Here is a 25981-nt window from a genome sequence, read left to right as displayed (position 1 = left end):
GCTTGAGCCATTCCTGTGAGGTACAATGCGTTTTAGAAGCCGGAGAGAGGCAGGCATCTCGGGCAGATTGACAGCGAGGGGTGGGGGGCGGATAGGACTGCCTCCAGCCCGTAGCGGTGGGTTTGCGTGGAGAGGTAGACGGACATAAGGGTGGGAAGAGGGTAGGATGAGATGACCTATTTGCCTGTCGTTCTAAGTCTAAACCTGCCATTCTGTTTCAGACTTGGGATAATGGGCCACAGGGACAATTCACCTCTGATTGGTTCAGAGTCCTATGTGATTATACTGGCAGGTGACTCGATCATTTTGGGCTGGTCTGTTTATATTTCGTCGGCTCATTTTGTTTGGCTTTATTCATTTCCTCCCTGTCAGTGGAATCAAAATATTGTCCATTGGAGTTCTTAGCTCCGTCTCAGAATTGTAGGTCTTTTCCAAGTGCTCGTTTTAGCCGATCAAAGAGACTTAGAGAGCACTACTTTGCTACGCGTACTTCTTTAATCATGAGGTGTCTCTGTTCTCCCTAATGCTGCTGGCGTTAAGACTAAGGTTATTTGGAAATGCTCAGTAGGAGTTTTTCCAAGATTCAGCTTTTGTCCTTTCAACAACCGTTCAAGGGACTCCTCAGCTCGTAGTTTTAAAAACACAAAACAATTATTTGAGAAAAATTACAGTAACACTGATGAATAAAACACATGCATAGATAGTGATAGAGTTGTAGTATTTTTTTTTTTTTTTTTATTCCCGCCACCATTTGTTCCTGTTTGGGCCCGATAGTGAGACAGTTTTCTGAAGGTTTTCGAATGTGATAAGCCCATGCATAAGAATCACCTGGGCTACTTGTTCGAAGGGTGTCGTGATGGGTCTCTCACCTAACGGTCAGAAGCTGGGGCATTGGATGGTTTGGGTAGATCCTGAGAACATGCACATTAAAGCTTGAGAACCAGTGGCCAGAATAATATTTCAGCATTAGTTCTCGATAATGGTGATGATGATGATGATGATGATGATGATGATGATGATGTCATTCTTTAGGGGCAGATATGGAATACTTAAAAAGCCGATGAATACTTACAGCCTCTATGTCCCAGTTAGTTTAGACCATGGTAACATTTATTGTACTTTTTAACATAATAAAAAAACTCTAGAATAATTATTTCCATTTAAGGAGCATCTTTCATTTAATCCTTGCAGTGGCTCTAGTAATTTGCCCAAAGCTACATATTTAGTCCGTGGTAATCTACCCTAATTTGCTAGTTTTGTAGATTTCATTTCCCAGACCCACTTTTGGTGAGAAAGGGACCATTGTAAGAGCAGATTGAAATAAGTTTACAAAATAATTCCTTTTTTTTCTTTTTTTCAGTGTTTTATTACTTGTTATTTAAAAAAAAAATCTAAACTATTCTCGCATCTGACAGAATGCATTTTTTCTCGACAGACGTTGGAAGGACTTAGCATTTTCATTTTGCTTTCACGGTTTTGTTGGAACTGAACTCTGCCTGACACCATCTCCCTTTAAGCTTTCTCGGGGCGTTGCTGTTGAGGACCATGTGGTTGGGAAATTGGTCGAGGATGGATTTGGCAGGAACAGTGATCAACCGCCGATTTGCTTAGGAAGCAGATCACAAAATGGAAATGATTAGGTGATAGCGATTGGTGTTTTAAATAAGTAACATAGTTCTTTAGTACTGTAAATAGAATTTAGCGTCCTTTAAACATTTTTGGAATCCATTCACCCCCATCTCCCCTCACCCCTCCGAAAAAAGGGACTCGGCAGAGGTCGTCAACGCTCGCGTGTGAGCCACTGGGCTCCCAGGGGGGTGTAGCGTGTAGCGTGTTGTGTGTAGCTCCCATGTGTGCTCCTAAAAGAAGTGTCGTGTGCTCTGCCCCCCTTCTCCACCCCTTAAATATACTGGCAAAATATCTTTAGTTTCTGTAGGGGATAAAAATGATTTAAAAGAAATCATTCCGATAGTTGAAAATACTATTTTTATGGACGTGTTTTATGCTATTTCCTTGTTCTTCAAGATTCTGAAAGTAACATGGGTACTACGCTTTATGCTGTATATGTTTTGATTTTTTGGGGGTTATAATCGTCTGATTCTATTATCTTTTCTTTTCAGTCCTGACGATATTGGGACCTGCTGGTATATCCTCCTCTCTGGCTCCGTGTTCATTAAGGAATCCATGTTTCTTCCAAGAAGCAGGTACGGTATAGACATTCTGTAATAGATTATCCATAAAGCTCGGAATCCTTTTGCAGAATTGAGTTCTTCTGTGGAATTCTTCACTCTTCCTCTCCCCCGTTCCACTGACACAAAGCCAAGGCAGTAGCTTGGGGTGTTAATACATAAATCTTTAAGAAAGGACTGTTTTATGTTGTAAACACTGTCCCAGTCTTTTTAACAAAGGGCAGGAATAAAAAAACACGCCGACGACATGTCCATTTGTTCCATGAACATGTCAGGCTAATTTAGGACACGTTTGTTCATAGGAATAAAATCTGCCTCTCTGAGAGGCCGTCTCATAAACATCTAAAAAGAGGAAAAGAAAGTTCATTGAGACCACATGGGACTAGAAATTTGACTTTTCTGCCTCTCAGGACCATATGGTCTCTCATTTCTGCATCTGTTGGTGGACCGGCTTCCCGCTCTCTAAGGCTATTAATGTTTTTCTCCCCGTAACTTTGGCTCGTGTGTGCCAACTGTTGATTTATGACCGTATGTCCCTAATGATTACACCGTTTGACTCTCGTGCCCATGCCTTTTCTTTGGGTTCTTTGGGCTGCCAGCCGATTGGCTGGGCGCGGGGCCGACGCGTGCTCGGCTCCAGCCAGCTCTGGCCAGAGAGGTTCAGGACTCGTCTGTCTTACTTGGGGCGGCCCACGTTCAGGTTCCCTGACTGAGGGCGTCCGCTCCTGGCTTCCGGTAGTTGTTTGTTCCACAATTAAATATTTTTATTTCGACTAAAGGCTTTTAAAAATCTAACTGATGAAATGCCTTTATTTAAAATCACTGAATACTTTATTTTGACGTGACCAAATTTGTTGCAGGGTGGTGTTTGCCACCTCCGCTCCTCACCTTCTGTACCCTAACTCTCTCAGAAGCGTATTAAAATACCGTCTTGATGAATAGTTTCGAATAGGTCAGGGACCTATTAAGAATCTATTTTAAAGATGTGAATACATTTCTATAAAAAGTCACAGAGTCCGTGAGACTGGGTCAGGGCACTGATAGCGGCCTGGGTGTGGTGATCAAGGCACAGAGGTGGCCCCTGGTGGCCAGAGTGCCAGGGGCACGTCGCAGCCAGCGAGAAACCACCCCGGTGCGGTGCCCACGCCTGGTCACCCTGCCCCTTCTCCGAGGGCGTTTCGGCCGGCGTGGAGAATGGTTCCAGGAGGGAGGGCCGATCTGTTTATTGCCTGTTTGTGGTTCTTCTAGTAGCGATGGTTCTAGTAATCCCCTCGATGGTCGCAGTAGTGGTAATAGAAGTAGTAATAGTTGTTGTAATAACACGATGGTGGCAGAAAAATAGCTCAGTCTTCGATCCTGCTTTCTGCTTTGCCAGGCACCATTTCACATGCTTTGTATGTGTTAAATTATTGAATTCCGCAGCTTTCCTTTGAGATCGGTACAGGTTTTACCTGCATCTTATGACAGAGGAAACCCTGGCAGCACAGGATGGTGGGTAGGATTCTGCTTAAGAAGCTTGGAACGACCCTGAGAACCAGCTCCTGTAATTCCAGAATCCTGTTTCCCAGGGGTATAGAGAATAGAATAACAAGCAACACTCGTCCACTTCTCCAGTCAAGAACCTACTATCTGGTTCAGTTTTGGAAACTCTGTCTGATTCTGTTTCTGAGCTTGGAAGAAGGTGTAGGTAAAAATATTTAAGCATTGGCATATTTAAAAATTACTCGTAACGTAAAAAGTAATAATTACTACATAAATTATCACAGATATAAAGAAAAGGAAAAACGTCACTTAAAACTCTCATCCAAGATAATCATTCTTTAATATTTCAGTGTTTTTCCATCTAGTCTTACATGTATGTGTTTCGCATACTCAAGAGCATACCTCATAAACACTTTAATGCCTTATTTTAATTAAACAACATATGCATCACCTCATAATAGTAAAAAGTCCACAAAAGCTTACTCTTTATAGATCTTAATGTCAGTTCAATGTTCAGTTCTATTAACTTTCCACGATTTGATCAATGATCATAAAGGGTAAATTTTTGATAACTTTTTTCATTATAAATAGTGCTATCATGAACGTGATTTGAAATCTATACGTGTTAAAGAGAACAGAGGTTAGCGACTTCGTCATCGTCTTGACGCAAGGTCCACTGTGCAGACTCAGTCCACAGACCGAGGTCCGATGATGGTGAAGGAGCCCGTGAGGTCTCGCTTGACGACCAGCCGTCATCAGACTGGGCAAGTCACAGCTCGTCAACCTACTGTTGAGGAAACTGCCGTTGGAGAAGAAAGAGGACTTGCAGTGCGGGCCTACTTCATGAACACACTGGGCTCTAATTATTTTAAAAGATGACATAAGTTACTCCTTCTGTGGCCGGCTGTCGAATGCTCGCAAGGCAGTGCTTTAATGGGACGAAGGAGGGGATGGTGTTTGAGACTGAGTGACAAGCCGGCGCTATATATAGGTTATTCCTTCATGTTGCACCTGGTGACATTTGCCCTGTCCAAGTTGTTTGTTGCCTTTGGAGACGTTGCCTTAGGAATAGTGCTGAGGTGGTTTTAGTCAGAACGAGTCTCTCCTGGTACTGTGCCAAATGTTGACGTTGGTGAGTCATGTATATTTCTCTCCCTGGAAAATATTGAAGTTTAATTAAAGAATAATATGGCGTAGGTGTTAGTAATAGACTGCTGGTTTTATAAAAGAGCTGGTTCACAGATGATTCTCTCCATTTACCACATTTTTATCACATGAGCCTAGAAATCGGTTATCAGTATATACGCGAAGTACAGCAGAATCACAGCATAATCACTGGGATTGCTGTTACTTTTTGGCTGCTGGCTTCTTTGGAAGGTCGAGAATTCTAATTTAGATATTAGAGAGAGGTTTAGACTGCTTTCTACTAATACATCCATCATTTTACATCTGCTTATAAAATAACGGTGTACTAGAAATTTAAGATGTGACGCATTATTGTTACACAGCCTCTTGAATTTGTTTTGGTCACAATTTTGGAAGATAATTGCCCATATTAAAATGTTGAACTTAGTTTTTCTCAGTTGAGTCAATTTGATCAGAGGCCTACTTAAAGAGAGGCCTTTTCAGAGGACTAATTACACACGTCATATTTAATCAGATAATATCTTTATTGCTCTGATAATAAAAAAAAACTTTCTATATATTTTTTATAAACAGAGCAAGCGGTAAACAATCTCTTGGCTTCATACCAGGGTGGGTAGGGGTCGCGAGGTCGAAGGGAACGGTAAGCCAGGGATGGCCGTAAGTCTAGGGACTTGGAAGATGCCACGAGGAGGGTTACAGTTCCGTCCGGGAGCCAGAGGGGTCGGAGATGCGGACCCGCGCAGAGGGGTGCGGCTCCCAGCGCGTGGCCCTTCTGGTCTCAGCTTCCAGGTCGTGTCGGGGGGCAGACCTAGCAAAGCCCTGTCCCTGCAAACTGCCGACCTGCCGTCAAGAGTCAGGGTCGGTTCATTGGCCTTTTTCATATCGTTGGCTTATTCTGCGTCATTCTGAAAGAGCTTCACGTTTTGAGGCGCATTTCCACGTTCTTTCAAACACCCGTTGAAAGTGGCATTAAGTTCTGCCGCACGGGCTCTACCGTAAGCCCTGAAGGAAGCAGGAGGGTCCGCTCCTCGCTGTCGTCGAACCTAACGCCTCACCGGGGAGAAGAGGCAGTTGCCCGTGAACCCTGAAAAAATCGCCTCGGTGTCAGTGAGCGGGACGGCGGACATTGATACAGCAAAGAGCACACAGAATACAAAACCCCTTCCAAGACAGGAGCGTTTTTTCATGCACATGGACGGTGATCACGGGCGGCTCTCAGGGAGGCGAGCTTTGAGTGGGGTCGGTGGTTGCACTGGTTGGGCAGTGGGTGGAAAGGACATCGAGGTAGAGGAGCGAGCATGGCACGGAGTGCGGGAGGGCGGCCCGGGCACACGCGGCAGCTCGAGTGAGGGCATGATGGGGTCGGGTCCCCGGAGGTGCGGCGTGGAGCGTGGCGGAGCCGGGAGGGCGCTGGTGACCGTGGTGGCCACGAGCGGTCCGGTTTGCAAAGCCGTGACCTTCGGGCCGACTCTCGGTGGGTCGGGTCCCAGGTAACGTTGGCCGGAGGTTGGGAGAAACCCGCCCATCGCTCACTAGCACCGGGTGGGTCGTGTCCATTTACAATTAGTGCTTCTCTCTCACTGATACCAAATAGACCCACAATGTAAAAATTAAAATTATGCCGCGGTGCTCTCAGCGATCACATTTTAAATGAGAGCTGGCAGCTTTAATGAGGATAAGTGGGGAAACAAGACATTGAGCTAATCAGTTGTAAGAGGCAGAGATACTATTCTCATTATGATTCCCATGCCAAACAATGAGCTACTTGAGTTTAAAAAATCGGAAGCCTGCTTTATGCCTGCCAGGGCTACGTGATAAGTTAATTGATCGCTCTGAGAACTGGGTAGCTTGACAGTAATGTTAGAGGGTGAAACGAAGAAAGAATGATTCTGCACGCGGTGGGGACCGAAAACATTAAATATTCCTCATTTCGTGTAAAGAGCTTTATAGGATTGGAAAATCATACTCTCGAAAGAGTATAAATTCGTTATAAGTCACGTGATAACTTACTGGGAAAGAGTATGGCATTTTCAAAATAATTCACTGGGGAATCATATTATTGAAAGGTGGGTAACTTTCTTAGACATTAAAAGTATTCCAACGATATGAAGAGAAGTGACGATCAGAGTTCTGGAAATGGTACATGACAGGTAAGATTTACCGTCAGGTGTCGGCAAAGATGGGAGCCCAGATTAAGCATGGAAGGGAAAGAGTAGTTACTGCAGAAGGAATTGGGGGGAAAAAAATTAAAGAAAAAGAAAAGCTACAGATCATCTTAAAACTGTCCTCGTTCGATATTAAAAATAATATATTGATCCTACACGCCTCACCTCCCACCATGGGAATAAACATGGGAAGAAATAGGCTAAAATTAAGTGACACATGAGCTTTCAGACGGTTTCGCGATGGCCAGCATTGTTAGAAGTTGATTCTCTCTCTAAAAGAAAAACTAGCCTCCCACTTTCCCTCCCTCCTGCCTTCCTTCAAGAGGAAACATAAGACTTTGCTTGATTCACATTTGGAATGGTATAAAGGAGTGGATGAGGGCAGAGTTAGTAAATGCTAATACATCGTATAAGAACTGCTTATTTCGGGAATAGTCTTACACCACCCACTATCCCATTCTTTTGCAGAAGCAGGTGTTTGGGGTCTGTAGTTGGCCAGCTAATGATAATAGTCAGTTAGGCAGGAAATCATAGAGACGCACTTCTATTTTAATTTAAAAATGCCCAGTTTGATCTCTACATGTAAACACATGTATAACTAAATGTAGAAAATAGGATTAAAGTATGCACATGTGCGTGTGTGTGTGTGTGTGTGTGAGTGTGAGTCCTCGCCTTCTACAGTTACTTTCTCCACACCTAATTCAGCAGCAGTTTTTAAACACTGACCTATCCGCACCGAGATTGCCAAAGCTTTCTACTTAATAGGTTAAATAATCATTAAGTTAACTAATGGTTATCAAGAATGAACAATAAATGTATTTTTTTTTAAAGATTAATGTATAAAACCTAATCACAAGGGCTAGTGTCCTAAAAACTTCTGTATCTTAGGAGAATCATTTACCAAAAGGATTATCAGAAGTGATGAGCAAATGACTGGAACTGATTTCTAGAATCAAACATTACCCTCGGCTATTAGTTATGCCTTTTCAAGAGAGTCCTTACCTTGATGCTTAATGAGTATTAATAAGCCCTTCTGTTCTGACCTCTCTTCTAAATCGCTCTCTGCAACTCTTACGCACTTAATCCTTTTATCTTACTCATTCATCCCGCAAGTGTTATCGAGTGCCTCTTAACGTGCCTGCCCAGAATGTGGTGCCAGAGCGCATAAAGATCCTGTTATCAAAGCCAGGGAGTCAGGCCGTGTTGGAGAAGGAAGAGGGCTCGGTTTGCCTGGTGCTGCAGGAGGCGTCAGTCCCATGAGAACAGGGACGTGACCTTCAGATCTGCAACTCTGAGGTCACAGGCGACCCGGGAGGACAAGCCAGTCTCAGTGGGGTGCTGGAGCCCGCTGAGGAGGCAATGGGAAGACAAGAAGTGGCAAGGGAACTTTCACCATTTACAACATTTTTATTGTGAAGAGAAGCAGGGAAACGGGGGTGGCGGCCGGGAGTCGGGGAGTCGAGAGCGATGCATTTCTTTAAAATTGGAAGATGCTAATGTGTGTGTGTTCGTTGATGGAAATGATACAGCAGAGAGGAGAAGGTGGATATGACCGGAGAGAGGGGAAGCTTCCGCAGACGTGGACAGAGTCCACAATTTGGGGAGGTATTGAGAGGGAAAGAGCTTCACCTTTTTTATAGACTCAGAAGAAAAGGGGTTGGCCAGTAGATTTTGGAGTTTGATGGTGGGTATTTTAGGATTTTGAAGAGAGAGAGAGAAGTTACGAAGCAAAGGTAGTGTTGAGTGCCCGTTGGTATATTTGTGTTTACAGATGATTTCTTTTCTTTTCTTTTCGCCGTCAGCTTTCAGCTGCTGAGGGGCGGGCGAGGAGCAGGGGGCTTTTGGGTGTTGCCGGAGTCTGTACTTTGCCGGTTGCATGCGCTGGAGGAGAGGAGGGTGCAGGAGGTACAGGTGTACCTGGAACACCTGTATCTTTTTTATGTCACCCGGCCCCGGTTCCTTTGAGCGCTAGTTCCCGTGTCTGGAATGTAGCCAGCTTGACCGACCGTCTGCTTCTCCCGTTTCTAGTGGCTTTAGTAAGCTGCTGGTCACTTACGTTAGAAATGTCCGTGAGTCTCAGTTCTGACCTCTCTTTCGGCCCCCGACAATCGCTTTTCCAGTAAATGACACTTCCGAGTTATAAAGGACAGCACGTCACCGCGGCCACCGCCTAGGCGCGGATGCCACCCGCTCCGTCACGGCAGCTCTCCACGTGCCTGCGATCTCTCCACAGTGTCGCCGTATCGTTGTTAAAAGCACTGGCTTTTTTTTCGTCGCTCCCTCGCACAGTGAGCTTTAATGACGTCCAGCCACCGAAGAGAGAAAATCCGGCCTCCCCGGCGGGGCGCGCGGGGCAGCCGCGGGTGCGTCTCCGTCTCCCGTCGCCCCTCACACCCTCCCCAGGTGCCCGGGCTGACCGTCGGGGCCTGAGCATGCCTTTCCCAGGCCCCCCCGCCCCCGCCTGGGGTCGCCGCCTCGTCGTGGCCACCGCCACCGTTTCTCTTTGGGAACCCCGCCCCTGTGTTCCCGTCAACTGTCACATATCCGTATGGAACTGTTAAGATTTTCCAGGGCCCGGTCCGTATTACGTATCTTTGCTTCCCCAGTGCCTAGAACGTATCGGGCATTGAATAGATATTTGTCTAATCAGATCGGTTCAGGATTATATTTTTAACTCCATATTTTAACTTAGAAAAGTCACTTACAAAGAAAGATTTGACAGTATTAGGCTAACGCAGTCCCTTTAAAAAATACCTTTTCAGTAACCGCGGGTTTACTGAATGTCAGGTGACCGCAGAGAAGAGTCAGGGCAGTGGACGAGGCCGCGGCGGTGGAGGGAGAGCGCGGGGGGGCCCTGGGGAGCGGGCGCGGGGCCCACGGCCTGGTGCAGCCTGTCGTTCCGCTTGCTGTATGAATGACAGTTTGTTTTGGTTGCATAAAAAATGGCTTAAACACAGCAGGGGCTCAAGAGCTGTGAGGCGGGTGGCCTGGGGCGGTGGCTCTGCTTCCATGTCTCCCGTTAGCACGTGGCTTCCATCGTCAGGGTCGCCAGTTCATGGCCTGAGGTGGCTGCCCGGCTCCACCCGGCGTGTCCGTCGTGGAAGCTGGGAGCAGGGGGAGCTCCCCGAGGGCGAAAAATGAACTTCCATCCGAATCGGCTCCCTTGCAACAACATTTCTTTTTAGATCTCATTTGTCCAGAATGTAGTCACATGGCTACTTCGGGCCACCTGGGAGCCCTGAGGCATGTCGCGCTTTATTCTGAGATGCGATGCGGGTGTGCCCCGCTAAACATAGTAATGTAAAAATACCCTGCTAAGGAGAAAGAGGAGAATGGGTGTTGGAGGAGGCAGCCCCAGCCGCGGGCACACTTGCTCCTTGGTTCCTTCTCACGATCTCCCGGCGCGTTAGTTATCTTTCTGCGCTAGACCGTTCTTCCCTCCTCGTCCTCAGCTTAGCCATACTGCCTGAGGTCTTACATCATCTGTAATTCCTACTCGTCCTGCCTAAAGTCGACTCCAGTCCAAGTATTCCCTGGACACATAGAAGGTAAAGAGATATATATATGTATATATATTAAAGATTTTAGGGAAATACTGATAAATAGATCCAAATAAGGCAAAATTCTGAAACAGATGCAGGCTCGATTTGACTAAAGTCGACGGATCGAAGGGAGAGGTTAGGTGCACTTGATGTAAATATATGCTGTGTTAAATTTGAGAGAAGACCGGTCTCTAAATTAAAGGAGTGGAGTAAAGTAGGTTAACCATGCAATGGGGTCTCCTCTAACGTTCCCCTTTCGGGGATTCGTTGTACTTTCTGCTTCGGTATGAAACGTCTTCAACCTGGAAAGCCGATATGGTTCTTAGCATTTTTTAGACCACCCCTTCCCCTTTTAAATCATATTCTGATGTGATACCTCATGCACAGAGCAAAGCAGTTCTCTGGAGAGGGAGTTCAGTTGCCGGGTCAAGTTGGGGATTTGGTTGCTATAACTACAACTGTACAGATGTGCCGTGCATATAAAGGCCAGCTTCGCGCACTCTTTGGAATACCGGCTTTATCTGGTAGTGTCTTCACAAGGTAAGTAGCCTTACTAGGGAGGACTCTGATGTTTCTGTGTGTTGAGCTGGTGTGATATCACAGGTCATATGATGTTTGAGGTCTTCACTCAGGGAATTTGTCATTTTATGATCCTTGGTATCAATGAGTGTGTGAGAGTTCACCCTAGGAGTTCCTGTTTGCAGTATGAGTTTCTCTTGCAGAAGTAAATATTATATTTCATAAAGGTTTTGAAGTATAACATGCGCGTGTCACCGAAATACAATATAGTTTTTCTCTGTAAAATGTTTGAACTGTTTGTCTGCTCTTGGGTGTAGAGGAACTCACAACCCTTGTTTGTACCACAGTTGTTTCGGGGCGTGGGGTGGGAATTACTGTTTCACCTTATGAATTCAAAGTCTCTTAAAATGTATAGCAACTAAGTTTGTTTTTGTTTAAAGAAGCATGCTTTCAGTCTTGGGAACACTAATAGAAAGTAATAAGAATAAGAAATATTGTTAAGAGACAGATTGATATATGAAGCAAATTATACTTGGTGAAATCGGAATGTCTTTATTAAACTAAAATTTCCCATTAGTCATAGTTCAGGGACATTGTATTCTGTATGTATATAAATAATGTACATACACACATGTGTTTAAATAATTCATACACATCTTTATATAATTAAATATGTATTAAAGCCAATGACATTATATATTTGAGTGTTAAAGGAAATGACTTTATGTTGTGTATTCAACTTTATTTTTTGGATGTGCCGGAAAATGTTTAAAAGCGCTTCAAGAATTAAGAAATAATCGAAACATATAAAGTGAAATAATAGCTTAATAATGCCTGATGATGCGAGGCGGAGCCGACGTCGTGATGCTAGCTAGTACTGGGGTGCAGCGCTTTGCTCGCCTGCCCGCCCCTCCCCTCCTGCTGCGCAGCCTGGTTCCTCACCTGCCGTGGACCAGTGGCCTGGAGATTAAGAACACCTGCATTAGAGGAATGGCTGGATTGAACGGTAGATCAATCCTGAGTTTTTTGAGAAACCTCCATTACTGTGGTTCATAGTGATTGTACCAATCCGCCGTCCCACCAGCAGTGTATGGGGGCTCCTTTTTCTCTGCATCCTCTCCAACACTTGTTATTACTTGTCCTGTTGATAATAGCCATTCTAACATGTGTGAGATGGTATCTCATTGTGATTTTGATTCGCATTTCCCTAATAGCTAGTGAAGTTGATTATCCTTTTATATGTTTGTTGGCCATTTGTATGTCTTTTTGGGAGAGGCGTCTGTCCAGTTCCTCTGCTCATTTTTTTAATTCGATTGTTTGTTCTTTTGTTGTTACTGAGTTGTATGAGTTCTTTGTATATTTTGGATATTAAGCCCTTATCAGAGGCGTTGCTTATAAATATATTTTCGGAAGGTTGTCTCTTTGCTTTGTAGACAGTTTCTTTTGCTAGCAGAAGATTTTTAGTTTGATATAGTCCCATTCATTTATTTTTGCTTTTATTTCCCTTGCCTTTGAGATCAAATTCATAAAATGCTCTTTAAATTTAAGGTCTGTCAGTTTAGTACGTATGTTTTCTTCTATGCAATTTATTATTTCAGGTTTTTATATTTAGGTCCTTAATTCATTTTGAGTTAATTTTGTTGTGTGGTGATAGACATGAGAAGAATATTTTTTTTTATCCATTCAAGTTCCTTGGCGCATTTGTTCAAAAGCAGTTCCATATTTGTTTTGGTCCGTTTCTGGAGTCTTTATTCTAAATCAATCTACATGTCATATGAATAATACCACTTTGTGTTCATTTGTGCAGCTTTATGTAGGTAAATCCCCGTCTTTGTACTTTATCAGAATTGTTTTAGCTTTTCTATATCTTTGCCTTTCTGTGTAAATTCTAAAATCAGCTTCTCAGTGTTAAGTGTTTGTTAGGATTTGGTTGGAATTGCATTGAATCTGTAGATCAGTGTGGAAAGGTTTATAATCCTAATGATGTCAGGCCTTCTAAACTATGAACATGGTATGTCTCATCTTTTGTTTGTCTTATACAATTTTCATTTGCAAGGTTAGTACCCCCCATTGTAGTCTTTAGTGTACAGATCATGTACATTCTTTGTTGGATTTATTCCGAAGTATTTACTTTTGGTGATAAGTAGTAGGATTTTACCACCTCATTCTATAATGGAAGAGCTGAAATAGAGGTTAAGCAATATTGTCTGTGTTACTTATTAGTGGAATTGGAAGGAAAAATTACCTACAAAACAAGACGAAACAAGCTAAGTACAGCATGTGAGAAATGTCCACGTTTCATTGTTGCCTTAAATAAATTGGCACTTTATTACTTAATTTCTTTGTAAGAAATTATATATATATATATATATATATATATATATATATGTTTATGCTTTTCCTTTCTTGGAAATTTGTTTCTTTAATTTCCAGAAATTATAAATGCAGTACTATTCACATGGCCGGAATTATTTGTTCACGTTCTCACTTACAGAGACATGCCTATTATTTCAACTGCTTTTATGGCACATGCCAGATTTTTGGGGGGTTGGTGCTGTTTGTAGGACTTTAAAGGATTTCGGATGTTTGGTCACCATTCTTGAAATCGGTTCATCTTCTTTCTGGTTTAGGGCCAATCTCAACTGTTCATTTGAATTGATCGGCCATTTTTCTCATTAATGAGTCACATAGAACTGTTCGGTTACTTCTTAATATAATTGTTTATTTTCCCTCCAATGAATTTTATAAAAACTAGGTCATTTTTAGATAAGATATTAGAGCTAGGCTTCCCCGTCTCTTCAACCCATGCGTGGTGAGTTGTGCACGGTGAAATGGCGACCATTTAACGAGGGCGTCTGGGTAGGGCCTGGGTCTGGATGCCGAAGGGGACCGCTGTTCTGGTCCATGACTTCTGTACAAACTGATCAGCCGCCATCGGCACACACAGAGAGAGCGCTGTGATCAGCAGAGACCTGTGTTGTGCTGCTGTGTAGACGGATAGCTGCAGATCAGTTTAGCTGAGCTGTTCTCTGGCAGTTTGGTCACGAGGCCATAGACACTATCAAAGTGGAGTCCTCGTGCCGGCCGGTTTCGATTGTGGCAAGAGAGAAAAATTGCTTGCTCGCTGTCTTCACCCCGATACAGCCGAGGTAAGAGCCACCTCTTTATTCTTGACAGGGGAACATGAAGACAATCGGCCTCTTTCCAACTTTTCACATGTTGCTTCCATTTAAACCGAGGCCGGTCTTTCCCACGATAATCCTTCAAACCAGGTCTGCGGGTCGGCGCGCAGCCCTTTGGTTGAGGACTCCCAGCAGAGCAGACATCGCAGATTCTCCCGCTTGCCCTTGACTTCCAGGAGAGTAAGATGATGAATTAAGAGGAACTGATAAAGAGCGGCTGTCAGGCAGCCGCTGAGGTCATGAGGCTGGTATGCGGAAACGGGGCCCATGCGACATGCCTAACGCATCACTGCAGCCAGCAGGGGTGGGGCGGGGGGGTCATCGGAGCAGGAAATTAGCCGGCAGAAGGAATGCTGGCTCTCGGCACGAGCCAGGCCGCGCGGACTCCCTGGGAGGGGACTCTGGGGGAATGGGGCCGCCCGCGGCTGCCGAGAAGACGGCTCCTCGGGGAGGGGGCCCCACCACTGCGCTCGCCGGCGCCTCACAGACACTGCCGAAGACAGCGCAGGTCAGATTTTTTAAAAAGAATTAAAATGTTCATAACAGACATCTCAGAAGATTTAGTACTTCTCCTGTAGTTAAACAGACAACGGGCGACCGAGGAACGAACGGAGGGGAAAACAGAGCCCTGAGGCCTCTCCGCGTGCAGTTTCTTCCGTGGGCTCTGTTTTTAGAAGCGAAGGTTAAATGTTGGGGTCCACTCACTGCGCAGAGGAGCACGCCTCTGTCCGTCTGTGTACAGTCGTTATTGTTGGGATGGTTCTCAAGGAGCCTCGAAAGAAATTCAGAGATGCTTAATTGTGTGTTTAGTTTTCCCAAGTAGTGACTTCTGAAATAGGAGCCCGTTAAAGGCCATGCTTTATAAACAGTTTGTGATTTACACATACGTGCAGCTTATACGCGTGCTCGGGGGGGGGGTGTGTGTGTGTGTGTGTGTGTGTGTGTGTGTGTGTGTGTGTGTGTTTTAAATAGCTATTACTTTTTTCGTGGTTAAATTGACGGGTGAAGACCAAATATTTAAAAATAGATTAAATGCATTTTTATGGTAAGTCTTTTCAAACCACTTTCTTCTTAAATAATTTATCCTCTTAAAATTTATTCCTGTGTATTCTACTGATTTTTGAGAATGAAATGGATGACCTCAGCGCTTCCTCGCTGGATTTTTTTTCTTGACATTAACTGGCATTCTGCTATCTAAAAACAGTATTAATGTGAATATTTTTTTGTAAGTCCTAAATAAGTGCATTGATTTTTGTTTGAATGCGTCATTCCAGTCATCTAGTTAGATTTAAAGGAAGAAAGTAAAATTTAGTAACTGCTTATCATTTTCTAGAAATGCAGGCATGAAAAATTGATATCTTGGAGCATTACATTTTTAATCTCTTTGTCAGTTGGGATCGCCTGCCAGTATAATCTCGGTTCGAGTGCTGGGTATTGCCCTACAGGGTATAGCCCGACATGAGTAAGTTTACATTCCAACACCAGGGCCTGCATTCCACTGGGCAGTTCTGACGTACAGCAGGAATGCAGAGGCCCATACAGAGGGCGACTCTAGGGACACTTGATAGAAGAGGCTTCTGTCTTCAGCGCCGGCCTTTCGTGGAAACTCATGCTGGTGCTCTTGAATCGACTTGGGAGGGGGAAAATGTGGTCACAGAAACTTAGAAAAGGCCGGCCTTACCAGAGTAAGAGCCTGCAACGCCCCGTCTGGTCCATCACTACCGATGGGTATTTATGAAAACTAGGTAAGACTCGATATTCTCAAACATTTATGCTCTCTTGTTGTGAGTCTTGAACTTAAAAGTTTATCAGGCTATTAAATTTTTCTCTGTTCTACATTCTGTAGGAAACTAGTTATTTCATAATTTTTGGTCTGCATATTTTTGGTATTATGAAGTCATTCACTTTTGTACCTGTAAAAATATGGAACGTAGTTTATTTCAATTTGCGGAACAATTTTTAAGTCTTAACTATGTCATGTACTAAAAGTGTAGCAAACAATTGAGTGGGCATGAAAATCTGGATTGTTAAACTGTTTTTGCAGCAAGTGTTCTTTAGTTAGTTGTACTAAGAGGATAGGAGCGTTTAGGAATAATCTCCTTGTAACGCCGCAAGTGTTTTTTTTTTCATTAATTATTTGTTATGAGTTTAATTTCTTTTCTAAAGTATCTCAGAGAACCAGTAGATTGACGCAAAGTAAACCTGCATTAGTTAGTTGTCCTGTGGTTAATATAAGATTATAAGGACATTTTTGAAATATTTCGAAGTCGAATTTTGAAAGCCAGGCTGTACAACCTATTTATTTATACCAAAGAATTTAGAAAGATGTAAAATAGACTATAATAATTAAATTTTCATGCTGTGTAGAACCAGAAGACTGTCAACATTCTTAAAACAAATCTGTCTCTCCCTGTCTCCTCTTCTCTGACTTCATAGCCTCTTACAAAAGGCTGGTATCTGGTATAGAAAAGACGAGCAGATTTTTAAATATTCGGGCCAAGTCTCATTAATAACTGTTCCCTACGTCCTTCTCGTTTTTGAAGGACAGTTATTCACATGTATATTCTATTTACGTCTTGCACAATGTGTATATAAGTATGTACACATAGAATGATAAACTGCTAGAAGACTGCGATTAACTTTAAAAAATATTTTAATTCAAAGTAAAAAAGAAGCTATATCACTTTAAAAGCTAAAGAGTTTGTAGTTTAAAAATATCTCTGTTTATCTTGGTATGTGGTGTTACAAGTGCCATGTCAAAGAAGCAGATGTTCTATGAGTTGAAGTCCTGGAGGCAGCCTCCCGGGGAGGCAAGATCTTTATAGATTTGACATTCAGATCTTTGACTGTTCCAGGGTGACCCCCAGGCTCCTGAGGGGCATTTGTAATTTTGGTGAATTTGAATCGCCTTCGGAATTACAAAAGCTGATTCGTGTTTTTCCCTCCACTAAGCTAGCGAGCGCGCCTAGCCAACCTCTGAGAAGCCACCTTTCAACAACGCTCTGTCCCCCGCTTGTCATTGGGTGGGCGTGAGCCGCGATAGCGGTGTTCCTGAGGAGATCCAGGAATTGCTCCTCATCAGCCTCAGGCTCACCAAAGACTAGAGTTTAGGTTCTTGGACGTGGGAAAGGGGCTACAGAAGAGAGCGAGGGAAGGGTAAGGTCAATGCCCGGACACCGGAATCCTGCGTCACCGAGTCTAAGTTGTCATTTCGGGCTTCTCGTGGAATTGACTTTCAGGTGGGTTGGCTCAGTTTCTCCAGTTGGGAAATGAGAATTGCGCTGGAGGGACCAAGCCCTCCGAGGGAGTGTAAGATGCACAGACCTACCTGTTACAATCACTTGGAGGCATTTTCTAGATCCAGATGTTTAAAGACCTTTTTTTTTTTTTTTTTGTAATTTCTATTCTTCGATTAGACTTGGCACTCAGAATTATTTTATGTCAGTTTCAGGTATACAGCATAGTGGTTAAACATTGATCTAATTTACTGAGGACTTTGATGTAGCACAACGGTTAAGCCATACTTTCAGGTGTGAACCCGAAGAGAAAAAGATGCCAAGAGACCCTTTATACTATATAATTTTAAAAGTTTTTTTTTTTTATCAATCCTGAAATTCTATAAATCCATTATAGTTTATGATGCAGTTATAGGAGAAAATATGACATTATTTTTATTTAACCCATCATGCTCACTCAACACAAACTAAAGATTAGGGGCCATATTTAGCGAGTTTCTTATAAGCTCTGTATTGATCACGGGGTTTATAGTTATTCTAATATGTGTCCAGTGATCATTTGGAAAGGAAGAGGAAGCACAATTCTCTCCCTCCCCCCACACATATGGGGAGATGGCGATGGCGGGAGGTCACCTCTAATTTATGGCCAGGGATGAAATAAAAGTGAGATTAATGCGGGGTGAAGGAAAAATGTAGGTATAATTGACTGTCTTCGGAACTCTGATTTTAAATATTTCAGTAATATTCGTTAATTTTTTCAATCTCTTCCTAATTTTCCTTTTACCCACAACTTCTATCACTTCATTGCTAAACGAATGTAGAGAAGATTTTGGTTCCGGGTTTATCAATGGCATAGTTCAGTCATTGAACTTCAGTCATTGAACTTACCTCTTCTTCCTTTGTCCCTAAGGTTTGGTCAGAGTAGAGTTCCTACTTTGTCTTATTCAGGTCCCAGAAATTTGCTAAGAAACAAAAATCTAAAACAAAAGCCTCTAAAACAAAAAGCCTCTCGATAAGTTTCTCTTGTAAGAATTTTGAAAAATTCATACAGATGTATCTCTGCCTTTCACAGTTTTCACCGTTTGGCTGTTGTGAATAATGCTGCAGTGAACGTTGGCGTACAGATATCTGTTTGAGTTCCCGTTTTCAGTGTTTTGAGTATTTATCCAGTGGTGGAATTGTTGGCTCACGTGGTAATTCTACGTTTCACTTTTCGAGGAAGCGCCAAACTGGTTTCCACAGTGACTGTGCCATTTTATACTTCCACCAGCAAAGGACAAGGGTTCCAAGTTCTCTATATTCTTTTTTTACAACACTTGTTATTGTTATTTTTTTAAATTATGGCTATCCTAATATCTTATTCACATCTGGTATCACATATGAAATTGTATCTCATTGTGGTTTTGATTTGCTTTGCCCTAATGACTAAGAGTGTTGAACAATTCATGTTCTCATTGGCTACTTGTATATTGTCTTTGGAGAAAGATTTATCAGGGCGTTTGCCCTTTTTTAATTGGGTCGTTTGTCTTTTTGTTGTTGGATTCTTTAGTATTCTAGATGTTAAACCCTCCTCAGATGTTTGGTTTGCAAATATTTTCTCCCATTCCGTAGACTCTCTTTGCGGTTTCTTGGTAATGTTCTTTGATGCACAGACGTTTTTAATTTTGATGAAGTTCAGTTTATCTGTTTTTCCTTTTGTTGCTTGCGCTTTTGGTTTCGTATCTAAAAATCCATTGCTGAATCCAAGGTGATGAGGACTTATCCCTATTTTTTGTAAGGGTTTTACGGTTTTGTCTCTCTCTCTTTTTTTTTTATAAGTCAGTGATCCATTTCGAGTTGATTTTTAATTCATGATGAGAGGTAGGAGCCCAACGTTAATCTTTTTCATGTATAAATACAATCGTCTCACACATTTGTTGAACAAACTTTTTTTCCCTCATTGAATGAACATGGAGCCCTCATCAAAATTTAGTTGGTCACAGATATGTGAGTTTATTTGTAGTCTCTCAATTTTATTTCATTTATGTCTGTCTTTAGGCCAGTGCCACACTGTGTTTTAATTACTGCAGCTTTGTAGGACATTTCAAACTCGAGAAGTGTGAGTTCTCTGGGTTTGTTCTTTTTCAAAACCGTCTGGCTAATTAGGGCCTCTTGCAAGTCTGGATGAATTTGAAGATTGGCTTTTCTATTCTACAGAAAAGGCTGTTGAGATTTTAAGAAGGATTGCATTGAATCTGTAGATCACTTTGTATAGCCTCTTATAAGACATAATAACAAAAAAGAAGCATTCGATAGGATTATTTGTCCATTTCTGACAGTTGCGCCAAGAATTTGGAGCAGAATATAGTCCCATGGCTTTTGAACAGTCCTTACCTATTTTAGACTTATCTTAAACCCTTTAATGGTTGTCATATACTTTAAAAGTTACCCTATTACTTTAATCTGTATCATTTCCAAATTTTCTTAAATCATTATTTTAGAAACTGAAATGATATCGACTTCCAGCTGCTGTTTGTTATTAAGACTGAATGAATATCCTTTTAATTAGTGCCCCTGGTCTTGTAGAAAAACCCTTTGGATTCCCTTAGGTTTGGTTTGGAAACTTTTTGGTTTTGTGTTTTACCTCTTAAAAACTTTTCTAGGGCAGTGCTCTAGCATAGGTTTACATGGTGTCCTATAAGGATATGTATAATGATTTTTATTTTTTAGTCCTTTCTGGTGTGTCTATCATTGAGGTGTGTCTTGGTTGTTATTTATTTATTTATTTTTACGTTAGCAGCTTACTGTGCTAATGTCTTTAATGACGTCTGTTTTTCTTTTTCTTTTTTTTTTTAAACTGAAACATGAGAACCCTTTATTTTTTAGTGTACTAAATGCTGTGTGTGTTTGGTCACTTTTTACAAAGAATATTTCATTTGCACATTGGATGCTCTCATTAGTGCTTTCTTGTACTTACATGCAACTTTATTAAATGTCTTTATTCTTACTGGCTTTGTTTCGTGTTTTACTCTCTAAAAGTTGATGTATCATTTGCAAACCTGAAGATTTCTCTCCATTTCTTTGTACTATCACCTAAAATATTTCAAAGAATTGGTCTTAAGGTCATCTGTGGGGGATTCTTATCTCCTATATGTCTCTATCTGGTTGCCTTTTTTTTTTTTTAAAATCTCTGCACTTATTTTCCAAAACTGAATTTTTATGAGTTTATTTGTATAAAACTTGGTCAAAGATTTTTGAAAACTTATTAAATAGTGATACTTACTTTGGTTTATATATTATTGTTTCAAAGAATAAGACAGTAGAGGCAAAAGTATGTTGTGGATTGAATGAATTTTCTAGCCGACTTTTTTCATTACTCCTCTCTTTCCTCTTACCCTCTGGCTTCTGGTTTGTAAACCACGAGTAAGTCATCTCACTGAGAGTCAGGAGGAGGCTTTGCATTGAGGAGGCCCAGCCCATACAGTTATGACCTATGCTTTGGCTCTTTTGCGGCTACTCTTTCCTCTGGGTTCTTGGCTGTGTTTGAAAAAAATAGATTTTTGAATAAAGAAAGTCATTTATTCTGCCGTGCTAGAATGTGTTCTGTGTGCACTTGCCTCCTCCGCTCAGCATATTCAAGAAATTAATCTGATGGAGGGTCCACTCTTTTTCCTATAGTTTACTTCTTAGTAACGGTCAGTAGAACTTGAGCCTATTGTGGCTTCAAACAAAGTTTCATCAGATTCTAGTGCAGCTTGCTTTCTAGAAAACTTTCATGGAGATATTTGTGTAGCACATTTTAGGGTACGCAAACTTTTCATCCCTAAAATAATTGTGTTAATATAAATAAAAATGTGAATTTCTTACTAGCCACAAATTTCTATTGAACTGATTGATGGCTAATTGGTGAGAGAGTTTAAAGCCTTAATTCTGAAACAGTGAGTTGTTGGTGCAAGAATTAGGCATAAAATAAATGACTGCCATAGAGTTTATTTGTGTGGACTTTACCTCATTTGTTGCTACAATTTGTAAAACATGTTGTTATTTTTTTATATGAGCATCGTATACAGTATAAACATTTATGATATTTTTACTAAGTAAATTTTTAAAAAAGGAAAACCATTTGATCATTATGTTTATAAAACCTGTCTCGTTCTATAACTTAATAGGATAAAACTTATAGTCATATAGTCTTGATTTTCTTTGGATTTTAATGTTATTTTATTACTAATACACCTTAAACACACAATTTATATTTTTTATGTAACAGGATTAAATGGACCACGATGCCGTAAAACTTGCCAAATATTTTAGTAACACATTGAGATTATTTCTTAATTTCTAGTGTACCATTAAATTATAAGCTTTATTGTAAAAAATTAAATTGCAATTTGTAGTTTCAGAAACCAGAAAAAAATTTTCATGTGCAGTGAAGATTTTATGTACTTTTAGTGGTGTTTAGTTGTAAACCAAAAAAAGAATATTTAAAAATTCAGGTCATTTTAAGTGTATGAAAAATACACTTATGTGACTTTTTCTCTATAGTTTCATAACAGTGTGTGCCATGATTTTTAAAGAGGACTCTCAATGGAACAAGAATTTTCATAGTCCACTCGAATTGTGTACTTGACTTAGAAAAAATTGTTTGATAAATAGTTCTTTGGAAGATTTTTTTTCTTCATTTTTCTCAAGGATACATTTAGTAATTATCTCAAGGATAATTACTAAAAATGCTAACCGAGGGGAAGGGAAGATTTTTGCAGCTGTGAATGGACAGGGGTAGGCATGCATTTGTAGAGCAAGTCAGGATTCCCTACCTCGCTTGGCCAGGATTTTCTCTTCATGATTCTAGTTGGCATATAGGTATGTCAGACAGAATAAATCCGCTTTAGTGTTAAGATGCTTGTTCTCACAGACAAGGCAAAGTCGCCATGTTTAAGTTCTCTAGTGCAAAGTTTTCAAGAGGAATGTGGGCTTTTAGTAACTTAAATCTCTTCATAGCTAAAGACAAAGTGTCTTTGGGTTAACTACTGTTGATTTTACAAATTTTAGCATAGGTTGATTTGAAAATTTAGAAAATTAAGCATACTGTGTAGGTGAAAGAAATGTTTAAATTAACTTAAGTGGCCTAAGTTATAGAAGAGACTGCATATACTTTATACTTTCTTTGGATATTTTTGTAGTTTGCCATTGATTAATTTCCCATCCCTATTAGAATACTCTCAATCTTCATCTAAGTAGGAATGATTTAAAACAGCCTACCATGAAACATGTTCACACTGATTCTCCTTTACATACATTATTCATTTGAAAACATTGTGTTGGAATTTCCAGAAAGCTAATGATTCCATGCTATTTTTTTTTTTGTGAATAATGATTAAAGATAGTTTCTCTTTCTCCAGTGTGTACTTTTTGTCGTCACTTTTGATTTTCATTTTCATTTTTATTTTTCTTGAGGGTCGGCTTAAATTCACAATTTATGTTCCCTGAATCTTTTTCTTCTTCTCCAGTTTTGGCAAGCGGTCCGCAGGAAGCTTCAGACGGGGCTGTGAATGCATTGTATTGGAGCCTTCTGAAATGATCGTGGTAAGAATGCTCCTGTGAAGACTTTTTTCCCCCCTAAAAAAAGTTATGAAATTAAAAGCATTTTCATGAACTACTTCTAATAGTGTATTGCATATTTTATAAGTTTGGATATATTTATTTAATAATTTTTTATCAGAATTTGAGTTCGTAATCATATTGTAATTATTTATAGGATTTAATTAAATGGAAAAGATAGAAAGTCTAAAGGGGACAAGTACCTGAATGTTTGATGATTAAACTTTGTAAATCAATCTGTGGTCATACCATTTAATTGAAATTCAAGGAGAATCTTTGAATAGCAGGATATTAGCTCTCCAAATATTGATTGTAATAAGTGAGATATTTAAATGAGTCACAGTGATATGTATTCAGGCAACAATTACCATAAGGAAATCACTTCAGCTCTTTTAACTAATTGAAAGAAAATTGGGGAACTCGTTTGCTGGTTATAAACGCTTTGCTGAGATCTTTATCTTTTAACTGAATTGTGTAATTTAAAAAATATATTTAGATAAGACATATATATAAAACATAATGTTAAAATAAATATTAGCATCATTTTTTGATGCTTTAAAAAAAGCCTGTCACATTCTTCCTTACTATGTAAAAGTGATTTTAAATAGGACGATATCACCCCTTTTTATAAAATCAGCACCAAAAATGAGATGGAAGGAACTCTCAGTGTAGATGTTCAGTTGATATTGATATTCATGTTATTCTCCATCCAGCATCTTATCTGGGAAGGAAAACTCTATAAAATCAATGACGGCCTATTATAAATAATAATGGAAACTTTTAATTCACATTAATAGAGTATTTGGTAGACTGCCAGTCTATTTTCAGAAAAGATATAGGGTTTTCCCCTATGATGTAAAAGAGGAATTCCATCAGAAAAGAGCTTCCCAGTCAAAACTGGTGAAACTTTCGGTAAAATTTCACAAAATTTACTCTTAAGTGAGAAAGTGGTATGGTGGTGAGGAAAGATACAGGATTGGAAAAATGTAGTCAGATATAGGACCTTGTTGCAACAGGTCTTAAAACATTTTTAGATAGTTCCTGGAGATCTTGGTCTCCGTTAGTGCTATTTTTGGGTTTTTCTGAAGGTTTTTTGATCTTCAGTCTTGCTTGAGGATTTTATACTTCCCGAATGTACACACTACCAGGTTTGCCAGCACGAGAATCGTTTTAACATCTAAATATGCCTCTTGTGAGCAGTCACATTTTCATTATATAAATATGATGGGAATTAACCTAATGTAACTTTTAGTCTCTATCAGTCCATTCATCAGAGTTTCCAAAATGTTTAAAATGAGGAATTATGTTTTTCTTAAATAACACTATTTTTATATATATATATATATATATATATATATATATATATATATATATATATATATATAAATGAAACTGAATCCAAGAATAAAAGCAGGAAGAGAAACCCTTAGGTAATCTACCAAAGCCATCCTCCCTAGCAGTCTTGTTGAAGTCATTTGGGATTCTGGGGTTTTTGCAGATTTACTCATATGTGTTGGCATTTTTGTGCCTTAGTGAACAATGAGACACTTGCTTTCACAATGCGTGGTCATGTAGCCTGTGAGTTTTTTTACTACTGAATCAGTACAAAGACTACTGAAAGTATCCTCCCCATTGAAACCACAGGAAATTCAAGAGTTACCCATATTGTCCTAAGTGGAACTGAAAATGCCTCTTCCTAAAAGAAAAGTTACTCAAAGCCAGTTAGTTCCAGAGAAGTTCAAAAACACTTGAAGTCTGTCTAGATAGTGTATCTACAAATGTCTTTGCCAAATGAATGACTATGGACTGTCTGTAAGTTTTGTCCTGCACCTAACATTAATTATGGAATGTCGTATTTGAAGAAATGAAATCTCGAGGGGGTTTTATTTCAGGTGGACTATATGGATGAAAATGAAGAATATTTTCAGCGTCAAGCTTCTCATCGACAGTCTCGGAGGAGATTTAGAAAAATCAACCAGAAAGGTGAAAGACAAACAATTATTGATACTGTGGATCCTTATCCTGTGGGCAAACCACCTTTGCCTAGAGGCTATCATACGGTAAGTATACAAGTACGATATTTCTATTTATTTTTAGTTTTTTGTTGGGAGTTTTGTGAAAAGACTTAAATTTTCTATTTTTAATGAATGATTCCTTTCCGTGATATACATCTCCAAAGTGCTTATTTTGCTGGAAACAACACACATAATATGAATACATTTTAAAGAGCGTTAAAATAAGATATCAAAATACATTGATTATTTATTTCTTAAAACATTCTCTGAAGATCCGCTTTCTGATCAGCATGTACAATTCTAATTGGGATATTTTAAGTTCTTCACTTAATCTAAAATTGTAGCACACTCTTCACCCCAGTAACTAGTATGTCTGTTTTTTTTTATGCAAAAACTGTATGTGTGTATAACATATTATTTTCTAAGCTTTTCCTGACATTTCGAGATTATTATCTGATAATTTTTTTTAATCTGATATAGTGAGATAAGCATAATTTGAAATGATGGTTTTTAAAATCTCATCATTTTAAAGATTGTCTGAAGTATTTCAGACAGTGACAAGGTTCTCTTAAATGCTGTAGCTCGTTTGATTGTCATTGGAATTTATGAATTATTATTCATAAATATTTGATAAGTAAAATTTTCATGTTGAGAAAACCAAGGAACAGATGAGTGATTTTTACAAGAGTCCAATATAAGCCATTTTAAGCATTATTTTTCTTATTTTTTTTTTCTGCTTAACTGCACTATACATATTTCCCCTGATGGCCAATCTAAAATAGTTGCAAATATAACTGAGGATTTCTGTTTTCACAAAGAAAGTAGCTTGAATTTATACATGTCATAATAAGGCTGAAGGTGTTTTATCTATATATACAATATCATCAAATGAGTAGTTATTATATGTGAAATTAATTTTAAAATA

The 25981-nt window shown here is 40.2% G+C and overlaps 1 protein-coding gene across 9 annotated transcripts in view; it reads left to right on the top strand.

Moving 5' to 3' along the window:
• Positions 1-25981, top strand: part of RAPGEF2 (Rap guanine nucleotide exchange factor 2) — a 181061-nt gene that overhangs the window by 66436 nt on the left and 88644 nt on the right. For 6 of the 9 annotated variants that reach the window (XM_036233997.1, XM_036233992.1, XM_036233993.1 and 3 more), the window contains exons 4-6: positions 2121-2204; positions 22951-23026; positions 24934-25101. In XM_036233997.1, the coding sequence (XP_036089890.1) occupies positions 2121-2204; positions 22951-23026; positions 24934-25101 (328 nt within the window). Of the gene's footprint in view, positions 1-2120; positions 2205-14560; positions 14734-14771; positions 15971-15993; positions 17465-22950; positions 23027-24933; positions 25102-25981 lie in introns of those variants that run through there. The other 3 variants (XM_036233996.1, XM_036233999.1, XM_036233998.1) reach the window with 3 other exon arrangements.

This window comes from Rousettus aegyptiacus, unplaced genomic scaffold (assembly GCF_014176215.1).
Source record: "Rousettus aegyptiacus isolate mRouAeg1 unplaced genomic scaffold, mRouAeg1.p scaffold_m13_p_16, whole genome shotgun sequence".
NCBI classification, from domain to species: Eukaryota; Metazoa; Chordata; class Mammalia; order Chiroptera; family Pteropodidae; genus Rousettus; species Rousettus aegyptiacus.
Note: the sequence above shows the minus strand (reverse complement) of the source record. Positions and strands in the feature narration are given on the sequence as shown.